The sequence below is a fragment of the Salvelinus alpinus genome, chromosome 6 (assembly GCF_045679555.1).
Source record: "Salvelinus alpinus chromosome 6, SLU_Salpinus.1, whole genome shotgun sequence".
NCBI lineage: Eukaryota > Metazoa > Chordata > Actinopteri > Salmoniformes > Salmonidae > Salvelinus > Salvelinus alpinus.
The window spans coordinates 32,580,734-32,603,764 of NC_092091.1; the positions used below are offsets into that span (position 1 = coordinate 32,580,734).

At 41.7% G+C, this 23,031-nt stretch overlaps 1 protein-coding gene across 2 annotated transcripts in view; it reads right to left on the reverse strand.

Annotated features, from left to right (window-relative positions):
- LOC139578599 (circadian locomoter output cycles protein kaput-like) overlaps nt 1–23,031 on the reverse strand; it is a 71,567-nt gene that overhangs the window by 22,308 nt on the left and 26,228 nt on the right. For both annotated transcript variants that reach the window (XM_071406427.1, XM_071406428.1), the window contains 6 exons: nt 12,128–12,192; nt 11,710–11,954; nt 11,509–11,600; nt 3,288–3,350; nt 3,010–3,158; nt 1,215–1,306 (listed from right to left, as the gene is read on the reverse strand). In XM_071406427.1, the coding sequence (XP_071262528.1) occupies nt 1,215–1,306; nt 3,010–3,158; nt 3,288–3,350; nt 11,509–11,528 (324 nt within the window). In that variant the 5' untranslated portion in view covers nt 11,529–11,600; nt 11,710–11,954; nt 12,128–12,192. The remainder of the gene's footprint in view (nt 1–1,214; nt 1,307–3,009; nt 3,159–3,287; nt 3,351–11,508; nt 11,601–11,709; nt 11,955–12,127; nt 12,193–23,031) is intronic.

Below are 23,031 nucleotides of genomic sequence, written 5' to 3' on the forward strand. Positions count from 1 at the left end.
AAAAATATAAAATGCAACATGTATTGTTGGTCCCATGTTTCATGAGCTGAAATAAAAGATCCTAGAAATGTTCCATACGCACAAAAAGCTTATTTCTCTCAAATTTGGTGCACAAATTTGTTTACATCCCTGTTAGTGAGCATATCTCCTTTGCCAAGATAATCCATCCACCTGACAGGTGTGGCATATCAAGGTAGCTGATTAAACAGCATGATCATTACACAGGTGCACCTTGTACTGGGAACAATAAAAGGCCACTTTAAAAATGTACAGTTTTGTCACACAATTCCACAGATGTTTCAAGTTAAGGGAGCGAGCAATTGGCATGCTGACTGCAGGAATGTCCACCAGAGTAGTTGCCAGAGAATTTAATGTTCATATCTCTACCATAAGCCGCCTCCAACGTTGTTTTAGAGAATTTGGCAGTACATCCAACCGGCCTCACAACCGCAGACCATGTGTATGGTGTCGTGTGGGCGAGTGGTTTGCTGATGTCAACAATGTGTGAGTGCCCCATGGTGGAGGTGGGGTTATGGTAAGGACAGGCATGAGCTAGGGACAACAAACACAATTGCATTTTATCAATGGCAATTTGAATGCACAGAGATACCGTGACGAGATTCTGGAGGCCCATTGTTGTGCCATTCATCTGCCGCCATCACCTCATGTTTCAGCATGATAATGCACAGCCCCATGTCACAAGGATCTGTACACAATTCCTGGAAGCTGAAAATGTCCCAGTTCTTCCATGGCCTGCATTCTCGCCAGATATGTCACCCATTGAGCGTGTGTGGGATGATCTAGATCGACGTGTACGACAGCGTGTTCCAGTTCCCGCCAATATCCAGTAACTTCGCACCGCCATTGAAGAGGAGTGGGACAACATTCCACAGGCCACAATCAACAGCCTGATTAACTCTATGCGAAGGAGATGTCATGCTGCATGAGGAAAATGGTGGTCACACCAGATACTGACTGGTTTTCTGATCCACGCCCCTACCTTTTTTAAGGGATGCATATCTGTATTCCCAGTCATGTGAAATCAATAGATTAGGGCCTAATGATTTATTTCAATGAACTGATTTCCTTATATGAACTGTAAATCAATATAATCTTTACAATTGTTGCGTTTATATTTTTGTTCAGTATAGATCCTACTTAGTGAAAGGATGTGCAAACTACTGCACTTTGAGTGTGTTGACTGCCACTCTCACCTCCAGCATCAGCTGTGTGAACTCTTCATTACTAAGAAAAGGAGGTTTCCAGTCCTGTCGGATCTCGCTCGACTCCGACTGCGCAGCGATTTCTGACAGAGAGAGACACAGATTGAGTAATTCACATCAGTGATTCCCCTGACAGTTTGGTTAATACTAGGGGTTGGAACCGGTTCAGGGAACAGAACCGAAAACTGAACAAAAATGTTTTCCGAAGAACAGAACCAGAACCGAGAACGAAAGTGATGTATCCATGTTCTGCACGTTTCATCACAATATTGTTTTGCACGTTCGTTTTAGAACAGATGCCCAGATGAGCATTCTACCCTATGCAGTCTTAACAGGTGGGGTTGACGATCTCGTCTAAAGTGCATTACCGTGCAGATGGCATTTCAAAAGGAGGCAAATAATTAGTAGGACATTTTTTGTCATCATTGTAATGTCGCTAGATTGACTTTAGATGTAGCATAACTTTAGCTAGCTAGCTACGATTGAGGGGAGAGCACCGACATTTTAGCCAGCTTAAAGTTAGCATTGTTAGCTACTTCTGACCAACTTTGCAGGCTCATGCCAACATTGCCATTTCTCTAAAGTAAACTTGACAACATCATAATGCCAATGTTGTTTTCTACAAATTATTTGTCTACTTTAGCAAAGTCAACGTATTTCCAGGCCACTATAGTGTAATTTTGACGAAACAGTCATTAGCCCCCGTTCAGGAAGACTGAGCATTAACCATCAGTAGGATATCAATATGCTGCGGCATCTGTAGAACCTTGATAACAATGGCAATGACGCGACCGAGTGACCGAGGTGCAACCCATGAATACTGTTCCGGAACAGAACCATTATTTTAAAAGCATGGGAACTGTTCTCCAGTCCTACGCAAAACACAACAAAGCGCCCATGCAAAGAAACTTATTCTAGTGTCTGTCTGCCTACCAGCTGAAAATCTTTGCCAGTGTGCGGCCCCTCCCCCTCCTTCCGAAGCATGCATAGTCTACTGTAGTTACGGACGTTACAGGCGTGATTTAGAAATTAGGGAGAGAGATTGTTAATTACAGAACAACGGATTAACTTTTTTCCATGCGATTTAAGGATACTATAGTTACAGCATCATGTTTCACATTGGATTTATTAACTACAAAAAAGTAACATTTTAATTTTAATTCTGGTGCTTCTCTGCACACACAAGTTTGCTAACTCTGGTCTAGCTCTTGAAAACTCCAGGCGGCATTATGAGTAATGTAATGGAACTGAGAGTCATGATCAAGGGCTAGCTCTGGTCCACCGTCAGTTAAGCCAACTCTCTGAAGTTCAAAGACATTCAAAGTTCCTTCATAGAAGCCGCTCCTCCGTAGGTATAATTATGTGGACTTAATTCAGATATTATATGTCATAATTACAAGATGCCCAGCGCTTCATGCCCAGCGCTCTCCTCACCTGCCAAATTTCAGTCGCATGTTGCACACTACACTTGTCTGTCCAATGTATGCACATTGCTTGCCCGCTCCATAGCAAGCTGCTCTATCCATTTGTGAAGTGATTTATTGTCAAACTAAATGTAAAAAAAAAAGTTTTGGAACGATATAAACAGTTTGTATTTTTGTGTTCGAACAGGTTCAGATCTTTATTTTGCTGGTCGGAACAGTGGAATGGATTTTTTTTTAATTAAGATTCTGTTCAGAACAAAACTAATGGAAAATAATTTTGGTTCCCTGGTTAAAGCACTGAAATGTTCCTATTTTTCCAGACATGTTGATGTCCAAGGGCTAGAAGGAGGAGAGGTCCTTACCTTTATGTTTGCGCAGGAAATCGATGCTCTTCTGTAAGATGGTAGACTTGTCCATCTTCCGAGTGTTGCCTGGCAACATGGTAGCCAGCTCCTTGATGAGGACATTGAACTGGTCTCTGCGCTTCTTCTCAGACTTGTTACGGGATACTCTGGAGGGTTGGACATGAGAAAGATAAGAATACACATACTAAGATGCTAACAAAAACAACACAGTGATCAAACTAAGTCTTTGTTCAGAGTTCCCTTTAAAGGAATGCTTGAGCTTATTAAGACCTCACCGTTTGGCTTTGTCCTTTTCATCTTCTTCCATTAATCCATCAAAGATACTGCTTGCGTCATCCCTGCAAAACAAACAACCAACCAACCAGTCAAACAAGATCCTCCAATCCTAAACCTCTACTCAATAAAGACCAGCCAATCACATACCACGGCCCCAAAACAATTTAAAATCCATTTATTTAAACTAACTTTACATTTACTTACACTTAAATAATGTCAGAGGAATAATATAACATTTATTCATTTACAGACCAGAACAAAAAAAAACTTGACAATGGCATTACAAAATAATTATTTTGGGCCAAATATAAGAGGTGCAGATATCATTGGCCAGACTGCTACCTCAGCCCAAGCAGTAGAGGGCAGTGCCAGGCTCAGTCTATATTTAGACAGAGACTTGTGCTCTGTGACTCAGCTGGTATCGAGGAACAATGGCCGGGGATGTGACTCATTTGCCTTGGAAGGGAGAACCTTTTGCTTACTCAGCTGACTAAGACTGATATCACTAATGTACGTCAAATTGTCATTATTAGGACCTTGACAAGCAGCATTGGCAATGTTCTGCCTGCAGTTAAAAAATAATCATAAAAACAGTATGTCAGCATGGATGAGACCTATTGAAGCCTATGGCGCTGTGTGTGTGTGTACATGCAGTAAATGTTAATATGTACACCTCCAAGAAAATATTTAAAAGTGCTCATCTGTCTGTCTACATGCATAGCATGCGTGGATATGCAGGTGCACTTTCCTCAGTTCCAGATGAGGGGTCACTGTGCTCCTCAGTCCTTCCACCAGTACCATAAAGGTTTATTGGCCAACCGGAGTCACTTCTGAGGTATATTGTCACTCCACACTTCCTCCCATTCAACAATCATTCATTAATCACTGATCAAGATTCCTTGGAGGGGGAAAATCATGCTAATGCAAATGCGTGCTGATCTAAGCATGTGCCATTCTGTGGAATGAGGTACACTGGCACGCTTTCTGTATGTGTGTATCTGTCCCAATATTTGCCCTTATACATTTTGGTGCATGCTGTGTGAGTATGAGATTAATGTTTTGTGTGAGTGTGTGTGTGTTTTTAACCCCAGAATTGCTACGATCAAATCAGCTTCAAATTACACTCACCAAAAATATTTTTAGATGAAGCCATTAACATCAACAATGTAGAAACCTGATGGTTTAATATCAAAACAACAAATGCAGCAATAAAGATACAGTAAAAACAAGCACACAGCCACTGACAGATAAGTACAGCCAGGCTCTGGCTTATCATTAAAACTCCCAATCTGGCCCTCAACCATCACGGTCACCTAATAATCCCCAGTTTACAATTGGCTCATTCATCCCCCTCCTCTCCCCTGTAACTATTCCCCAGGTCGTTGCTGCAAATGAGAACGTGTTCTCAGTCAACTTACCTGGTAAAATAACGGATAAATAAAAAAATAAAAAATAAAAATAAAAAAAAGAATGGTGTTTGCGCTCATATGAGAATGAATGGGTCTCGGAGGAAATGTGAACTGATATTTACATTCCAACGTGCTGGAGGCATCAGATCAATAACAAATTGCCTATAAAGAAGCCACATGAATAAATTAAACTCCACCCATAGTGCACTATTAAATTAGGCCACCTAAAGCTGTCAGTGTTTTATTGTGGTGCCATGTAAAACATGAGGATTGTGTATTTAAGTTGGTGTTAATAGTGTGTGGCCAGCTCCAACCTCTGCCTTACAGGAGGCGGAGCTACAGAGGACCGGAGGTCTATATGGGTGTGGCAGAAAAACACTATTCTCCTCTGAAACCAAGGGACAATGAGTAAGATGGATGCTCACAAAAATGATACTTACAAACACAACCACCGTCAAAATACTTGAGACAAACTATCAACATACCTTTCACAAACTAACGACAGACTTTTGACAAAAGGTATTTCTATAGCAGTTGTGCAGGTCTTTGTGTTTTCGATCCTCACAAATCCTTAACATTTATTTATTTAACTTCTCTAGGATAGGGGGCAGCAAATTCACTATTGGATAAATAGCATGCCCAATTTCAACTTCCTTCTACTCATCCCCAGAATATAAGATATGCATATTAGTAGATTTGGATAGAAAACACTCTGAAGTTTCTAAAACAGTTTGAATCATGTCTGTAAGTATAACAGAACTTATGTAGCAGGCAAAACCCCGAGGACTAACCATTATTTATTTATTTTTTAAGTCACTGTCTGTTCAATGAGGTTTCATTGGAATACTGGATTTCTAATCACCCTGTTTTCAGTTCCTACCGCTTCCACTGGATGTCACCACTCTTTGGAAATAGGTTGAGGTTATTCCTTTGTGCAATGAAGAAGTGAGGCCACCTGGAAACAGTGTAACATCATGTGTACTGTTTGAGAGTTGCGCAAGACTAGAAAAGTAGCGTTAGTTTGTTGATCTCCTGTATTGAAAACAGATAGACCCGTCTTCAATTTGATCGATTATTAACGTTTACAAATACCTTAAGTTGTATTACAAAAGTAGTTTGAAATGTTTTGGCAAAGTTTAGAGGTAATTTTTTAGATATTTTGTAGTGACTTTGCGCAAATTGGAAGCTGTTTTTTTCTGGATCAACCGCGCCAAATAAATGGACACTTTGGATATACACTGCTCAAAAAAATAAAGGGAACACTTAAACAACACAATGTAACTCCAAGTCAATCACACTTCTGTGAAATCAAACTGTCCACTTAGGAAGCAACACTGATTGACAATACATTTCACATGCTGTTGTGCAAATGGAATAGACAAAAGGTGGAAATTATAGGCAATTAGCAAGACACCCCCAATAAAGGAGTGGTTCTGCAGGTGGTGACCACAGACCACTTCTCAGTTCCTATGCTTCCTAGCTGATGTTTTGGTCACTTTTGAATGCTGGCGGTGCTTTCACTCTAGTGGTAGCATGAGACGGAGTCTACAACCCACACAAGTGGCTCAGGTGGCCTGCTGGAGGTCATTTTGCAGGGCTCTGGCAGTGCTCCTCCTTGCACAAAGGCGGAGGTAGCGGTCCTGCTGCTGGGTTGTTGCCCTCCTACGGCCTCCTCCACGTCTCCTGATGTACTGGCCTGTCTCCTGGTAGCGCCTCCATGCTCTGGACACTATGCTGACAGACACAGCAAACCTTCTTGCCACAGCTCGCATTGATGTGCCATCCTGGATGAGCTGCACTACCTGAGCCACTTGTGTGGGTTGTAGACTCCGTCTCATGCTACCACTAGAGTGAAAGCACCGCCAGCATTCAAAAGTGACCAAAACATCAGCCAGGAAGCATAGGAACTGAGAAGTGGTCTGTGGTCACCACCTGCAGAACCACTCCTTTATTGGGGGTGTCTTGCTAATTGCCTATAATTTCCACCTTTTGTCTATTCCATTTGCACAACAGCATGTGAAATGTATTGTCAATCAGTGTTGCTTCCTAAGTGGACAGTTTGATTTCACAGAAGTGTGATTGACTTGGAGTTACATTGTGTTGTTTAAGTGTTCCCTTTATTTTTTTGAGCAGTGTATATGGACGGAATTAATCGAACAAAAGGACCATTTGTGATGTTTATGGGACATATTGGAGTGCCAACAAAAGAATCTCGTCAAAGGTAAGGCATGATTTATATTTTATTTCTGCGTTTTGTGTCGTGCCTGCAGTGTAGAAATATGCTACACTCTCTTTGTTTACTGTTGTGCTATCATCAGATAATAGCATCTTATGCTTTCACCGAAAAGCCTTTTTGAAATCTGACACGGTGGCTGGATTCACAACGAGTGTAGCTTTAATTTGGTATCTTACGTGTGATTTAATGAAAGTTTGATTTTATATAATTTTTGGGAATTTTGCGCTCTACATTTTCCCTGGCTATTGGCCAAGTGGGACGGTAGCGTCCCACATATCCTAGAGAAGTTAAGTAGCAGCCAAAGATGGTCAAAGTGTGAATAAGTAAATTGAGTTACATTTTTCTAACATTTACAGTGCCTCCAGAATGTATTCATACTGCCTGACTTACTCCACATTTTATTGTGTTACAGCCTGAATTAAAAATGGATTAAACATTTTTCTCTCATCAATCTACACACAATACACCATAATGACAAAGTGAAAACAAGTTTTTACAATTTGTTGCCTATTTATTGAAAATGAAATACAGAAATATCTTATTTACATTCACATCCCCGATCAATACTTTGCAGAAGCACATTTGGCAGCGATTTCAGCTGTGACTCTTTCTGGGTAAGACTCTAAGAGCTTTCCACACCTGGATTGTGCAACATTTGCTCATTATTCTTTTCAAAATTCTTCAAGCTATGTCAAATTGGTTGTTGATCATTACTAGACAACCATTTTCAGGTCTTGCCATAGATGTTCAAGTAGATTTCAGTCAAAACTGTAACTCGACCACTCAGGAACATTCACTGTCTTCTTGGTAAGCAACTCCAGTGTAGATTTGGCCTTGTGTTTTAGGTTATTGTCCTGCTGAAAGGTGAATTAATCTCCCAGTGTCTGGTGGAAAGCAGACTGAACCAGGTTTTCCTCTAAGATTTTGCCTGTGCTTATTAGCTCCATTCCGTTTCTTTTTTTATGCTGAAAAACTCCCCAGTCCTTAATGACTACAAGCATACCCACCACTATGCTTGAAAATGTGGAGAGTGGTACTCAGTAATGCATTGTAATGGATTTGTCCCAAACTTAACACTTTGTATTCAGGACAAAAGTTAATAGCTTTGTCAGTATTTGCAGTATTACTTTAGTGTCTTATTGCAAACAGGATGCATATTTTGGATTTTTTTAAATTCTGTACAGGTGTCATGACCTCTCTTTCTCAAATTCCTGGTGGAGACTCTCTCCCCCTGGCCATGCAGAAAGAGATACACAGAGAGAGAACAAAGGATTTCACATGGCAAACTCCTAAATCCCCAAAAATGGAAAATTTGAAACAAAATATCCACTTGTGAGAAGGTGGGAATTGTCTGTGGACACTTAAGGGACGGGTATGACAAGTGTGTTTCATTTGGTGACCTCAGAGAGGACAGGAAACACACATAACTCTATCTCTGAATGTGTACATTTCTCAATTATGGGGTTTGCATCTAATTCTTGTATAAAATTAATGAGTAAAGATTAAACTATTTGTGAAATGATGTAATGTGATGTTAAACCTTTAATGTGAGAGAATTGTATTCCCTTTAAAGTTTAACTAAGTCATTGGCCCGCCCCCGTGAGCACAGACATTATCTGGCGTCATAGAACCTACTTTTCTATTGTTACGAATAAAACCCCCTCCTGAGGAAATCCTCTTCAGACCACAAAAACCTCAGTATAAGGTAAGGTTGTAATGGTTGCTGAATTCCTAACCATACCACGTGCAGCATTGGCTACACGGCTGGAAATGGTTAAACTCTGAGACTATCAATCCCTACAGACTAAGAGCAAATCTTAGATAATAATTACTATTCTGCAGCTAGAAATTATGTCAACCTGGGATGCAAAGACCGACAACCGCCGAAACATCTATTCTATGAGAACATTTCTGAATGGTACTCTGAAGTATTCATTTCTAACCACGATAGACTTTGATCTTCAGGGAAGCAGAGAGAAAGACGATGATGAACTGACTCTCCAACAGAAGAACTGACGATTCCAACAGAGATCACGACGACACACTGGGTGTAAATATATATATTGATTACAATTATTCCCGAATGAGTGAGCGTTCATGTGCAAAGGATTAGCATTTCAATTAATATAATTATAGTAGTACTGTGTGTAGTGAGCTCTCTGTTCTTTTCCGCCTGTTCTCAGTCCACACCCACTTCCCTTTGTCCACCAAGCCGTCATACCGGCTTAGCCCACTAGGGAACCTCCCAGGTTTCCTTGTAACCATAACTGTTTGTTTATGCATTTCTGTGATTATTTAGTTAGTTAGTAAATAAATAATTAAGACAATTGGTGTATGGATGATTCATAGTAAAGGCTGGGTTCGTACAGATAACCAACAATGTACGACGTTTGCAATGAGACTAACGTTAGGTAAAGAATAATTCTATAATTAGTAGACAAAATAATCAGATATTAAAATTATAACTTTGTAATCGGAAGATTTTCCTTGGTGCCCCGACTTCCTAGTTAATTACATTTACATGATTAGTTTAATCACAGAAATTACAGAGAATTGATTTGATAAAATAACAGTTCACTTTTAATGATGCCAAAGACACGACACAGGCTTCCTTCTTTTCACTCTGTCAATTAGGTTAGTACAGCCATTAAACTCTGTAACTGTTTTAAAGTCACCTTTGGCCTCATGGTGAAATCTCTGAGCGGTTTCCTTCCTCTCCTGCAGCTGAGTTAGGAAGGGCGGCTGTATCTTTGTAGCAACTGGGTGTATTGATAACCATCCAAAGTGTATTTAATAACTTCACCATGCTCAAACGGACATTCAATGTCAGTCAAAGTGACATTCAATGTTTTTTTAACCCATCTACCAATAGGTGCCCTTCTTGCAAGGCATTGGAAAACCTCCCTGGTCTTTGTGGTTGAATCTGTGAAATTCAGTGCTCGACTGAGGGACCTTACAGGTGTGCGTTACAGAGATGAGGTAGTCATTCAAAAATCAATTATTGCACACAGATTGAGCCCAAGAAATATATTATGTGACTTGTCATGCACATTTTTACTCCTGAACGTATTTAGATTTGCCATAACAAAGGGATTGAATACTTATTTTATACGCATTTCAGCTTGTCATTTTTTATTAACAAATATAAACATTTCAAAAGTCAGTTCCACTTTGACATTATGGGCTTATTGTTAGTAGACCAGTGACAAAAACATCTAAATGTAATCCATTTTAAATTCAGGCTGTAACACAACAAAATGTGGAAACAGTAAAGGGATGTGAATATTTTCTGAAGGCACTGTATTTAACAAGGCAAGTCCATTAAGAACTATTTCTTATTAACAATGACAACCTGGCAAGGTATAGTATATCCCTGCATGGTGGGAGAGTATACCAGGGTTGGGGTCAATTTGGAATATCTGAATTTAATTAATTTCAAACAATGAATTTGAATTGGACACATCTCATAGGAAGCGGAATTTGAAATGAATTTTCATTTAAGGAAGTATCATTTTAATTCAAAGCAATTCAAATCAATTCAACTGAAACGTGAAACATGAAAGTCTCATTCATTCGAAAAAATATTTTATCAAAAGGATATGCCTCTTAATAATGCAAAGAATACACAGAGTCGATATTCACGTAATAATAAGGAATTCCCCTCAACCACAACTTCACGAAAACAAACATTCCTTGCCAATGACCCCAATGTAAAAGAGCCAACTTCATCATACATTTTTAGTTATACAGAAATAACAAAGCATGACGAAAAGCTGCTGTGTTGTTCAATGTAGATGTTACCAGATAAAAAATCCCAACCCTCCGGTTTGCAATGCTCCCACGTAGGGAAATTGAGCCTGCGAGAAGAGCCCTGTGGGTTCTGGCTTTTCAGCGTGGGAGAGTGGGACATGTGGGGAAGCCGGTGTCCAAGTAGGCTAAACGTAGTGTGTGGAAAACATCACAGGTAAGACTTTTATCTTGTTTAGTATAGTTTGTAACTCCACTCACTACTTCATTTTTTTTACCCTTATTTTACCAGGTAAGTTGACTGAGAACACATTCTCATTTACAGCAACATAATTTTCCTGATATCTAAAAACATTAAGTCGAATTATGAATTATTATAGACAACCCATATGACAGTAGAGGGGGAGTTCAGTGGTGCCCAACAGAGAGGCCCCTCCCTTGCATAAGACGGCACACACACACACACACACACACACACACACACACACACACACACACACACACACACACACACACACACACACACACACACACACACACACACACACACACACACACACACACACACACACACACACACACACACAGAGTCCACCCACACACACCTAAAGGTCCACCAAAATGTTGCTTGAAATCACCATGGGGACTCTGTGCAGCCAAGGTGAAGTACAGATGAAGATAAAAACATTTTTTTTAAACACTCCTCGGTTAAGGATTTTTAACCACAGGTGATTTCAGAGACAGCGTCTAGGTCACCAGTTTTATGAGCAGGTAAGGTAGGATATTTATTTCTCTCAGGTGTAGGAGGAGATTGGTGGACTGACTCACCCGCCTATGCTGGAAGTCATCTTGTAGCCTGTTCAGGGTCGCAGTGGTGGAGAGGGGCCTTTTAATCGTGAGGTAGACATTTGTAAATTAACCTGTTAGATAAAGCGAGATTAGCAGTGAAATTACAGTACATGGCCTGAAACAAAACAATAGTCCACAGCCTCCATCCCTGAAGGGCAGCAGCACCCAGCCCAACCTTACCTCCTGTCTAGCCGACTCTGTGGGAGGATGAGGAGTGTGGTGTAGGATGAAGGTCCACTCTGTGAGGAGACACTGTGGTGATGGCAGAGGTCTGTGTGCCCACTAGGGGAGAGGGGTTGTTACGAGAGTCACGGAGAGGATCCTGTGTCAAAGGCCAGCGGTTGTCAACGGGTCCTTGCTGAGCTGAGCTTTCCGCCGGGTTCGGTTGTGGACGTACCTCATGACAGCTACATCGGATGCTCTAACTGGTTACAAAACAGAAGACATTACATTAGTAAACCTTTGGAGTTTTCTATTCCACCTAGCATATCAGTGGCGCTATATTTCTCATGTGCCTAGGAGTGGGAAGGGTTTAGCGGTCAATTTGGGACTGGCTGTAAATCACACTGGTTAGTACAGAGCAGAGGTAAGCACTTACCGATCACATGGTTCGTCTGGAGTCGCTACAGCACTGGACTAGAAGATACCTTTTCCTTCTCAGATCTAAAATAAGAAAAGGCACATGACATTATACCCTGAAACATACACAAACACACAACATTATACCCTGAAAACAGACACACAAATAACCTCACATACAGATGCACATATAACCTTATACCCTTGGAGATGACACATGATGATGGAACAGCTGATTCAAAGAGACAGATGGGTCACAACAGCCACAGCCTCATGTACGCAACCAAAAACTGACATGATAAAATCCTTGTTTAGACACCGGCCCTAGTCTTTAAACTGGTTAGCGGTCCTAATGATACCTACTTCTGCCAATGCAAGGACGTCTACAGTAGAGCTTGACTAACCAATAGAAAAATCACCAATGGTGAGCTTTCCTAAAATGACCAGTATCATGATTCATCCCATTCTGACCCAACAGACTGCAATACCTGGATAGAACAAACCAGCAGAGTGGGTGTTTGACACATTTTTTAACTACGAACACATTTTAGGATGGAAAGAGCGAAACAGAGACATTGGGGCGTGGTGGTTGTGGCTGAGTGTCTAGGTGAATGAGGGGAGTGCCTGATAGAAGGGGGGGCAGGCCAGTGTCACAGGCCATTGACTTTCAGCTATGCCCATTTTGCTGCTCTCTGCATGTGACAGATACATTTGACCTACACAGGCAGAATGACACACAGGCTCTCACACACAAACACATCACATAACACACAGAGAATAAGGTCTCTGTCCATAACATAAGGTTACAGGTTTAATGAACTCTCAACGTGACCATGTATGTAAGCAGCAGCAAGTTTCTATCCACATTATGTAGCCCTGCAACAAGGGCGCAGTGACACAGCTGGTGATGTCGTTAAATATAAATTACATTTGTCAAAACGATAAAATAACGTGCACAGAATTTGAAAGATATGGCCATTCTCCAGTGGGAAAAAAATATAGAAAAAATGTCAAATGTAAGTGTTCACGTACAGTAGTATAAGCGAGGGATGGCAACAGTTTATCGAAAATCCAAACGGTATTCGATCACTTGTTGTGTGTTAATTTGAGAGAAAAAATATTGGGCTTATTTTAACAATGAAAAAGCTGTCTAAATTAAATTATCCATGTGACATTGTTACATACAAGGATATACCATGGCATTTGAAATTCTTAACTTAATAAAACATCAAACTTTTGAATGCAGTTTTTATGATGGTACGTTGAGCTACTGCTGCACATTTAGCCCACCAGGCAGCCCTGACAATGTTAAGCTATTTTCCCCTCTTCAATTAACGATTACAGGCATGCACCTAACGGAGGTTCCACAAGACCTGACACAGATAAATGCAAAATACCCAGCAGAAAACATTTTTCAAACAGAATCCGTTCAAATCAAATGTATTTGTCACGTACACAATTTACAGCAGGTTTAAAAGGTGCAGTGAAATTCTTACAGCTTTATCACGGCAAACATCAGACTTTGCTTTCATGATCTACTCAAAGCATATTTAGAACTTTTTAGTCAACTTTTCTTTCTTTTTTTTTTAAACACAAAAGACCGTCATATGAAAAATATTGTGATATGATATTTTGGCCATATCGCCCAGCTCTAGTTACTTAGGATTGCATATTTACAGGTAGCGTGAATAGTATACAAGGCCAGGCACCACACCCTAATAGGTATTTCTTTCTCTTTATATACAGTGGGGAGAACAAGTATTTGATACACTGCCGATTTTGCAGGTTTTCCTACTTACAAAGCATGTAGAGGTCTGTAATTTTTATCATAGGTACACTTCAACTGTGAGAGACGGAATCTAAAACAAAAATCCAGAAAATCACATTGTATGATTTTTAAATAATTAATTTGCATTTTATTGCATGACATAAGTATTTGATCACCTACCAACCAGTAAGAATTCCGGCTCTCACAGACCTGTTAGTTTTTCTTTAAGAAGCCCTCCTGTTCTCCACTCATTACCTGTATTAACTGCACCTGTTTGAACTCGTTACCTGTATAAAAGACACCTGTCCACACACAATCAAACAGATTCCAACCTCTCCACAATGGCCAAGACCAGAGAGCTGTGTAAGGACATCAGGGATAAAATTGTAGACCTGCACAAGGCTGGGATGGGCTACAGGACAATAGGCAAGCAGCTTGGTGAGAAGGAAACAACTGTTGGCGCAATTATTAGAAAATGGAAGAAGTTCAAGATGACGGTCAATCACCCTCGGTCTGGGGCTCCATGCAAGATTTCACCTCGTGGGGCATCAATGATCATGAGGAAGGTGAGGGATCAGCCCAGAACTACACGGCAGGACCTGGTCAATGACCTGAAGAGAGCTGGGACCACAGTCTCAAAGAAAACCATTAGTAACACACTACGCCGTCATGGATTAAAATCCTGCAGCGCACGCAAGGTCCCCCTGCTTAAGCCAGTGCATGTCCAGGCCTGTCTGAAGTTTGCCAATGACCATCTGGATGATCCAGAGGAGGAATGGGAGAAGGTCATGTGGTCTGATGAGACAAAAATAGAGCTTTTTGGTCTAACTCCACTCGCCGTGTTTGGAGGAAGAAGAAGGATGAGTACAACCCCAAGAACACCATCCCAACCGTGAAGCATGGAGGTGGAAACATCATTCTTTGGGGATGCTTTTCTGCAAAGGGGACAGGACGACTGCACCGTATTGAGGGGAGGATGGATGGGGCCATGTATCGCGAGATCTTGGCCAACAACCTCCTTCCCTCAGTAAGAGCATTGAAGATGGGTCGTGGCTGGGTCTTCCAGCATGACAACGACACGAAGCACACAGCCATGGCAACTAAGGAGTGGCTCCGTAAGAAGCATCTCAAGGTCCTGGAGTGGCCTAGCCAGTCTCCAGACCTGAACCCAATAGAAAATCTTTGGAGGGAGCTGAAAGTCCGTATTGCCCAGCGACAGCCCCGAAACCTGAAGGATCTGGAGAAGATCTGTAGGGAGGAGTGGGCCAAAATCCCTGCTGCAGTGTGTGCAAACCTAGTCAAGAACTACAGGAAACGTATGATCTCTGTAATTGCAAACAAAGGTTTCTGTACCAAATATTAAGTTCTGCTTTTCTGATGTATCAAATACTTATGTCATGCAATAAAATGCAAATTAATTACTTAAAAATCATACAATGTGATTTTCTCGATTTTTGTTTTAGATTCCGTCTCTCATAGTTGAAGTGTACCTATGATAAAAATTACAGACCTCTACATGCTTTGTAAGTAGGAAAACCTGCAAAATCGTCAGTGTATCAAATACTTGTTCTCCCCACTGTAGGTCTATATCAAAAGTAACCTTTACCTGTTGAATATAGATACATATAATGTAACAAGATATGCAAATGAGACATACACTATCGTTCAAAAGTTTGGGGTGGTCACTTAGAAATGTCCTTGTTTTGAAAGAAAAGCACATTTTTTAAATAACATCAAATTGATCAGAAATACAGTGTAGACATTGTTAATGCTGTAAATGACTATTGTAGCTGGAAACTGCTGACTTTTTATGGAATATCTACATAGGTGTACAGAGGCCCATTATCTGCAACCATCACTCCTGTGTTCTAATGGCATGTTGTGTTAGCTAATCTAAGTTTATCATTTTAAAAGGATAATTGATCATTCGAAAACCCTTTTGCAATTATGTTAGTTAGCACAGCTGAAAACTGTTCTCCTGATTAAAGTATATATCAACGATGCCGCTCTTGCTGCGGGTGATTCCCTGATCTACGCAGACAAGACCATTCTGCATACATATGGCCCTTCTTTGGACACTGTGTTAACTAGAGGTCAACCGATTAATCGGAATGGCCGATTAATTAGGGCCGATTTCAAGTTTTCATAACAATCGGAAATCGCTATTTTTGGACACAGTTTTTTTTTCACACCTTTATTTAACTAGGCAAGTCAGTTAAGAACACATTCTTATTTTCAATGACGGCCTAGGAACGGTGGGTTAACTGCCTTGTTCAGGGGCAGAACGACAGATTTTTACCTTGTCAGCTCGGGGATTCAATCTTGCAACCTTACGGTTAACTAGTCCAACCCTCTTACCACCTGCCTTACTTTGCACTCCATGAGGAGCCTGCCTGTTACGCGAATGCAGTAAGAAGCCAAGGTAAGTTGCTAGCTAGCATTAAACTTATCTTATAAAAAATAATCAATCAATCAATCATAATCACTAGTTAACTACACATGGTTGATGATATTACTAGTTTATCTAGCGTGTCCTGCGTTGCATATAATCGATGCAGTGCGCTTTCGCGAAAAAGGACTGTCGTTGCTCCAACGTGTACCTAACCATAAACATCAATGCCTTTCTTAAAATCAATACACAAGTATATATTTTTAAACCTGCATATTTAGTTAATATTGCCTGCTAACATGAATTTCTTTTAACTAGGAAAAATGGGGCCCTTCTCTTGCAACTGAGTCAGGGTATATGCAGCAGTTTGGGCCGCCTGGCTCGTTGCGAACTGTGTGAAGACTATTTTTCTTCCTAACAAAGACAGCCAACTTCGCCAAACGGGGGATGATTTAACAAAAGCGCATTTGCGAAAAAAGCACAATCGACTGTACGTAACAATAAACATCAATGCCTTTCTTAAAATCAATACACAGAAGTATATATTTTTAAACCTGCATATTTAGCTAAAAGAAATCCAGGTTAGCAGGCAATATTAACCAGGTGAAATTGTGTCACTTCTCTTGCGTTCATTGCATGCAGAGTCAGGGTATATGCAACAGTTTGGGCCGCCTGGCCCGTTGCGAACTAATTTGCCAGAATTTTACGTAATTATGACATAACATTGAAGGTTGTGCAATGTAACAGGAATATTTAGACTTATGGATGCCACCCGTTAGATAAAATACGGAACAGTTCCGTATTTCACTGAAAGAATAAACGTTTTGTTTTTGAGATGATAGTTTCCGGATTCTACCATATTAATGACCTAAGGCTCGTATTTCTGTGTGTTATTGTGTTATAATTAAGTCTATGATTTGATAGAGCAGTCTGACTGAGCGATGGTAGGCACCAGCAGGCTCGTAAGATTTCATTCAAACAGCACTTTCGTGCGTTTTGCCAGCAGCTCTTCGCAATGCTTCAAGCATTGCGCTGTTTATGACTTCAAGCCTATCAACTCCCGAGATTAGGCTGGTGTAATTGATGTGAAATGGCTAGCTAGTTAGCGGGGTGCGCACTAATACCGTTTCAAACGTCACTCGCTCTCAGACTTGGAGTAGTTGTTCCCCTTGCTCTGCATGAGTAACGCTGCTTCGAGGGTGGCTGTTGTCGATGTGTTCCTGGTTCGAGCCCAGGTAGGAGTGAGGAGAGGGACAGAAGCTATACTGTTACACTGGCAATACTAAAGTGCCTATAAGAACATCCAATAGTCAAAGGTATATGAAATACAAATCATAGAGAGAGAAATAGTCCTATAATTCCTATAATAGTTACAACCTAAAACTTCTTACCTGGGAATATTGAAGACTCATGTTAAAAGGAACCACCAGCTTTCATATGTTCTCATGTTCTGAGCAAGGAACTTAAACGTTAGCTTTCTTACATGGCACATATTGCACTTTTACTTTCTTCTCCAACACTTTGTTTTTGCATTATTTAAACCAAATTGAACATGTTTCATTATTTATTTGAGACTAAATTGATTTTATTGAAGTATTATATTAAGTTAAAATAAGTGTTTATTCAATATTGTTGTAATTGTCATTATTACAAATAAAAAATAAAAAATAAATCTGCTTTTTTTGGTCCTCCAATAATCGGTATCGGCCATGAAAAATCATAATCCGTCGACCTCTAGTGTTAACTAACCTCCAAACGAGCTTCAATGCCATACAACACTCCTACTGTGGCCTCCAACTGCTCTTAAACGCTAGTCAAACCAAATGCATGCTTTTCAACCGTTCGCTGCCCGCACCCGCCCGCCCGCCTAGCATCACTAATCTGGGCGGTTCTGACTTAGAATATGTGGACAACTACAAATACCTAGGTGTCTGGCTAGACTGTAAACTCTCCTTCCAGACTCATATTAAACATCACCAATCCAAAATTAAATCTAGAATCGGTTTCCTATTTCGCAACAAACCCTCCTTCACTCACACTGCCAAACATACCCCCGTAAAACTGACTATCCTACCGATCCTCGACTTCGGCGATGTCATTTACAAATTGGCTTCAAATACTCTACTCAGCAAACTGGATGCAGTCTATCACAGTGCCAGCCGTTTTGTTACCAAAGCCCCATATACTACCCACCACTTCGACCTGTATGCTGTAGTCGGCTGGCCCTCGCTACATATTCGTCGCCAGACCCACTGGCTCCAGGTCATCTATAAGTCTATGCTAGGTAAAGCTCCGCCTTATCTCAGGTCACTGGCCACGATAACAACAGTGTGTCACCCGTAGCACGCGCTCCAGCAGGTATATCTCACTGGTCATCCCCAAAGCCAACACCTCCTTTGGCCGCCTTTCCTTCCAGTTCTCTGCTGCCAATGACTGGAACGAATTGAAAAAATCGCTGAGCTGGAGATTTCACTCACTAACTTTAAGCGTCAGCTGTCAGAGCAGCTTACCCATCGCTGCAGCTGTACACAGTCCATCTGTAAATAGCACATCCAACCAACTACCTGAACCCCATATTTGTTTTTCTGCTCTTTTGCACACCAGTATTTCTACTTGCACAGCCTCATCTGCACATATATCACTCCAGTGTAAATTGCTAAATTGTAATTACTTTGCCACTATTGGCCTCTATATTGCCTTACCTCCTTACTTCATTTGCACACACTGTATACAGATTTTTATATTGTGTTATTGACTGTACGTTTGTTTATCCCATGTGTAACTCTGTGTCATTGTTTTTGTCGCACTGCTTTGCTCTATCTTGGCCAAGTCACAGTTGTATATGAGAACTTGTTCTCAACTGGCCTACAAGGTCAAATAAAAGGTGAAATAAAAATATAGATACAAAAAGAGACTAACAGCTTACAGACGGTAGGCAAATAAGGTCACAATTATGAAAACTGAGGACACTAAAGAGGCCTTTCTAGTGACTCTGAAAAACACCAAAAGAAAGATGCCCAGGGTCCCTGCTCATCTGCGGGAACGTGCCTTAGGCATGCTGCAAGGAGGTATGAGGACTGCAGATGTGGCCAATAAATTGCAATGTCCGTGCTGTGAGACGCCTAAGACAGCGCTACAGGTAGACAAGACGGACAGCTGATCGTCCTCGCAGTGGCAGACCACGTGTAACAACATCCGCACAGGATCGGTACATGCAAACATCACACCTACGGGAAAGGTACAGGATGGCAACAACAACTGCCCGAGTTACACCAGGAACGCACAATCCCTCCGTCAGTGCTCAGACTGCCTGCAATAGGCTGAGAGAGGCTGGACTGAGGGCTTGTAGACCTGTTGTAAGGCAGGTCCTCACCAGACATCACTGGCAACAACGTCGCCTATGGGCACAAACCCACCGTTGCTGGACAAGACAGGACTGGTAAAAACTGCTCTTCACTGACGAGTCGCGGTTTTGTCTCCCCAGGGGTGATGGTCGGATTCGCATTTATCGTCGAAGGAATGAGCGTTACACCGAGGCCTGTACTCTGGAGCGGGATCGATTTGGAGGTGGAGGGTCCATCATGATCTGGGGCGGTGTGTCACAGCATCATCGGACTGAGCTTGTTGTCATTGCAGGCAATCGCAACGCTGTGCGTTACAGGGAAGACATCCTCCTCCCTCATGTGGTACTCTTCCTGCAGGCTCATCCTGACATGACCCTCCAGCATGACAATGCCACCAGCCATACTGCTCGTTCGGTAGGTGATTTCTTGCAAGACAGGAATGTCAGTGTTCTGCCATGGCCAGCGAAGAGCCCGGATCTCAATCCCATTGAGCACGTCCTGTTGGATCGGAGGGTGAGGGCTAGGGACATTCCCCCAAAAAATGTCCGGGAACTTGCAGGTGCCTTGGTGTAAGAGTGGGGTAACATCTCACAGCAAGAACTGGCAAATCTGGTGCAGTCCATGAGGAGGAGATGCACTGCAGTACTTAATGCAGCTGGTGGCCACACCAGATACTGGCTGTTACTTTTGATTTTGACCCCCCCTTTATTCAGGGACACATTATTCCATTTCTGTTAGTCACATGTCTGTGGAACCTGTTCAGTTTATGTCTCAGTTGTTGAGTCGTGTTATGTTCATACAAATGTTTACATGTGTTAAATTTTCTGAAAATAAAAGCAGTTGACAGTGAGAGAACATTTTTTTTTGCTGAGTTTACATTTTGTGATAACTGCACTGTGACTCTGCACTTAACAAAAATATAAACGCAACAATTTCAATTATTTTACAGAGTTACAGTGCATTCGGAAAGTATTCAGACCCCTTGACTTTTTCCACATTTATTATGTTACAGCCTTTTTCTAAAAATGATTAAATTGTTTTTTCCCCTCATCAATCTACACACAATACCCCATAATGACAAAGCAAAAACAAGTTTTTAGAAATGTTTGCATAAGCAGTCAAACCCATACTCAGCACTTTCTTGAAGCATCTTTGGCAGCGATTACAGCCTCGAGTGTTCTTGGGTATGACGCTACAAGCTTGGCACACCTGTTTTTGGGGAGTTTCTCCCATTCTTCTCTGCACATCCTCTCAAGCTTTCAGGTTGGATGGAGAGCGTTGCTGCACAGTTATTTTCAGGTCTCTCCAGAGATGTTCGATCGGGTTCAAGTCTGGGCTCTGGCTGAGCCACTCAAGGACATTCAGAGACTTGTTCTCGAAGCCACTCATGCATTGTCTTGGCTGTGTGCTTAGGGTCGATGTCCTGTTGGAAGGTGAACCTTCGCCCCTGTCTGAAGTAGGTTTTCATCAAGGATCTCTCTGTACTTTTCTCCGTTCATCTTTCCCTCGATCCTGATTAGTCTTCCAGTCCCTGCCGCTGAAAAACATCTCCACAGCATGATGCTGCCACCACAATGCTTCACCGTATGGATGGAGCCAGGTTTCCTCCAGACGTGACACATGGCATTCAAGCCAAATAGTTCAATCTTGGTTTCATCAGACCAGAGAATCTTGTTTCTCATGGTCAGAGTCCTTTAGGTGCCTTTTCGAAAACTCCAAGCGGGATGTCATGTGCCTTTTACTGATGAGTGGCTTCCCTCTGGCCACTCTACCATAAAGGCCTGATTGTGGAGATGGGAGAACCTTCCAGAAGGACTACCATCTCTGCATCACTACACCAGAGGAACTCTGGAGCTCTGTCAGAGTGACCATCGGGTTTTTGGTCACCTCCTAACCAAGGCCCTTCTCCACTGATTGCTCAGTTTGGCCAGGCGGCCAGCTCTAGGAAGAGTCTTGGTGGTTCCAAACTTCTTCCATTTAAGAATGGAGACCAATGTGTTCTTGGCGACCTTCAATGCTGCAGAAAGTTTTTGGTACCCTTCCCCAGATCTGTGCCTCGACACAATCCTGTCTCGGAGCTTTACGGACAATTCCTGGGACCTCATGGCTTGGTTTCCGCGCTGACATGCACTGTCAACTGTGGGACCTTATTTAGACAGGTGTGTGCCTTTCCAAATCATGTCCAATCAATTGAATTTACCACAGGTGGACTCCAATCAAGTTGTAGAAACATCTCAAGGATGATCAATGGAAATAGGATGCACCTGAGCTCAATTTCGAGTCTCATAGCAAAGGGTCTGAATACTGATGTAAATAAGTTTTTTTAATTTTTTAATTTTATACATTTGCAAAAATGTCAAATTCCTGTTTTCGCTTTGTCATTATGGGGTTGTGTGTGTAGATTGATGAAGAAAAAAAGAAATGTAATCAATTTTAGATTAAGGCTGCAATGTAACAAAATGTGGAAAAGGGGAAAGGAACTGAATACTTTCCGAATGCACTGTATATGGTAATCAGTCAATTGAAACAAATTCATTAGGCCCTAATCTATAGACTTCACATGACTGGGAATACAGATATGCATATGTTGGTCACAGATACCTTAAAAAAAGGGAGGGGCGTGGATCAGAAAACCAGTCAGTATCTGGTCTGACCACCATTAGAATCATGCAGCGCGACACATCTCCATGGAAGAACTGGGACATTTTCAGCTTCCAGGAATTGTGTACCGATCCTTGCGACATGGGGCTGTGCATTATCATGCTTAAACATGAGGTGATGGCGGCGGACGAATGGCACAACAATGGGCCTCAGGATCTCGCCACGGTATCTCTGTGCATTCAAATTGCCATCAATAAAATGCAATTGTGTTCGTTGTCCGTAGCTTATGCTTGCCCATAACATAACCCCATCGCCACCATGGGGCACTCTGTTCACAACGTTGACATCAGCAAACCGCTCACCCACAAGACGTCATACATAATGTCTGCTATCTGCACGGTACAGTTGAAACCGGGATTCATCTGTGAAGAGCACATTTCTCCAGCATGCGAGTGGCCATCGAAGGTGAGCATTTACCCACTGAAGTCGGTTACGACGCCAAACTGCAGTCAGGCCAAGACCCTGGTGAGGACGACAAGCACGCAGATGAGCACTCAGTTTGACAATTTGTGCAGAAATTTTTCGGTTGTACAAACCCACAGTTTTATCAGCAGTCCGAGTGGCTGATCTCAGACGATCCCGCAGGTTAAGAAGCCAGATTTGGTGGTGCTCGGCTGGCGGGGTTACATGTGGTCTGCGTTTGCGAAGCCGGTTGGAAGTACTGCCAAATTTTCTAAAACGATGTTGGAGGAGGCTTATGGTAGAGAAATTAACATTAAATTATCTGGCAACAGCTCTGGTGGACAGTCCTGCAGTCAGCA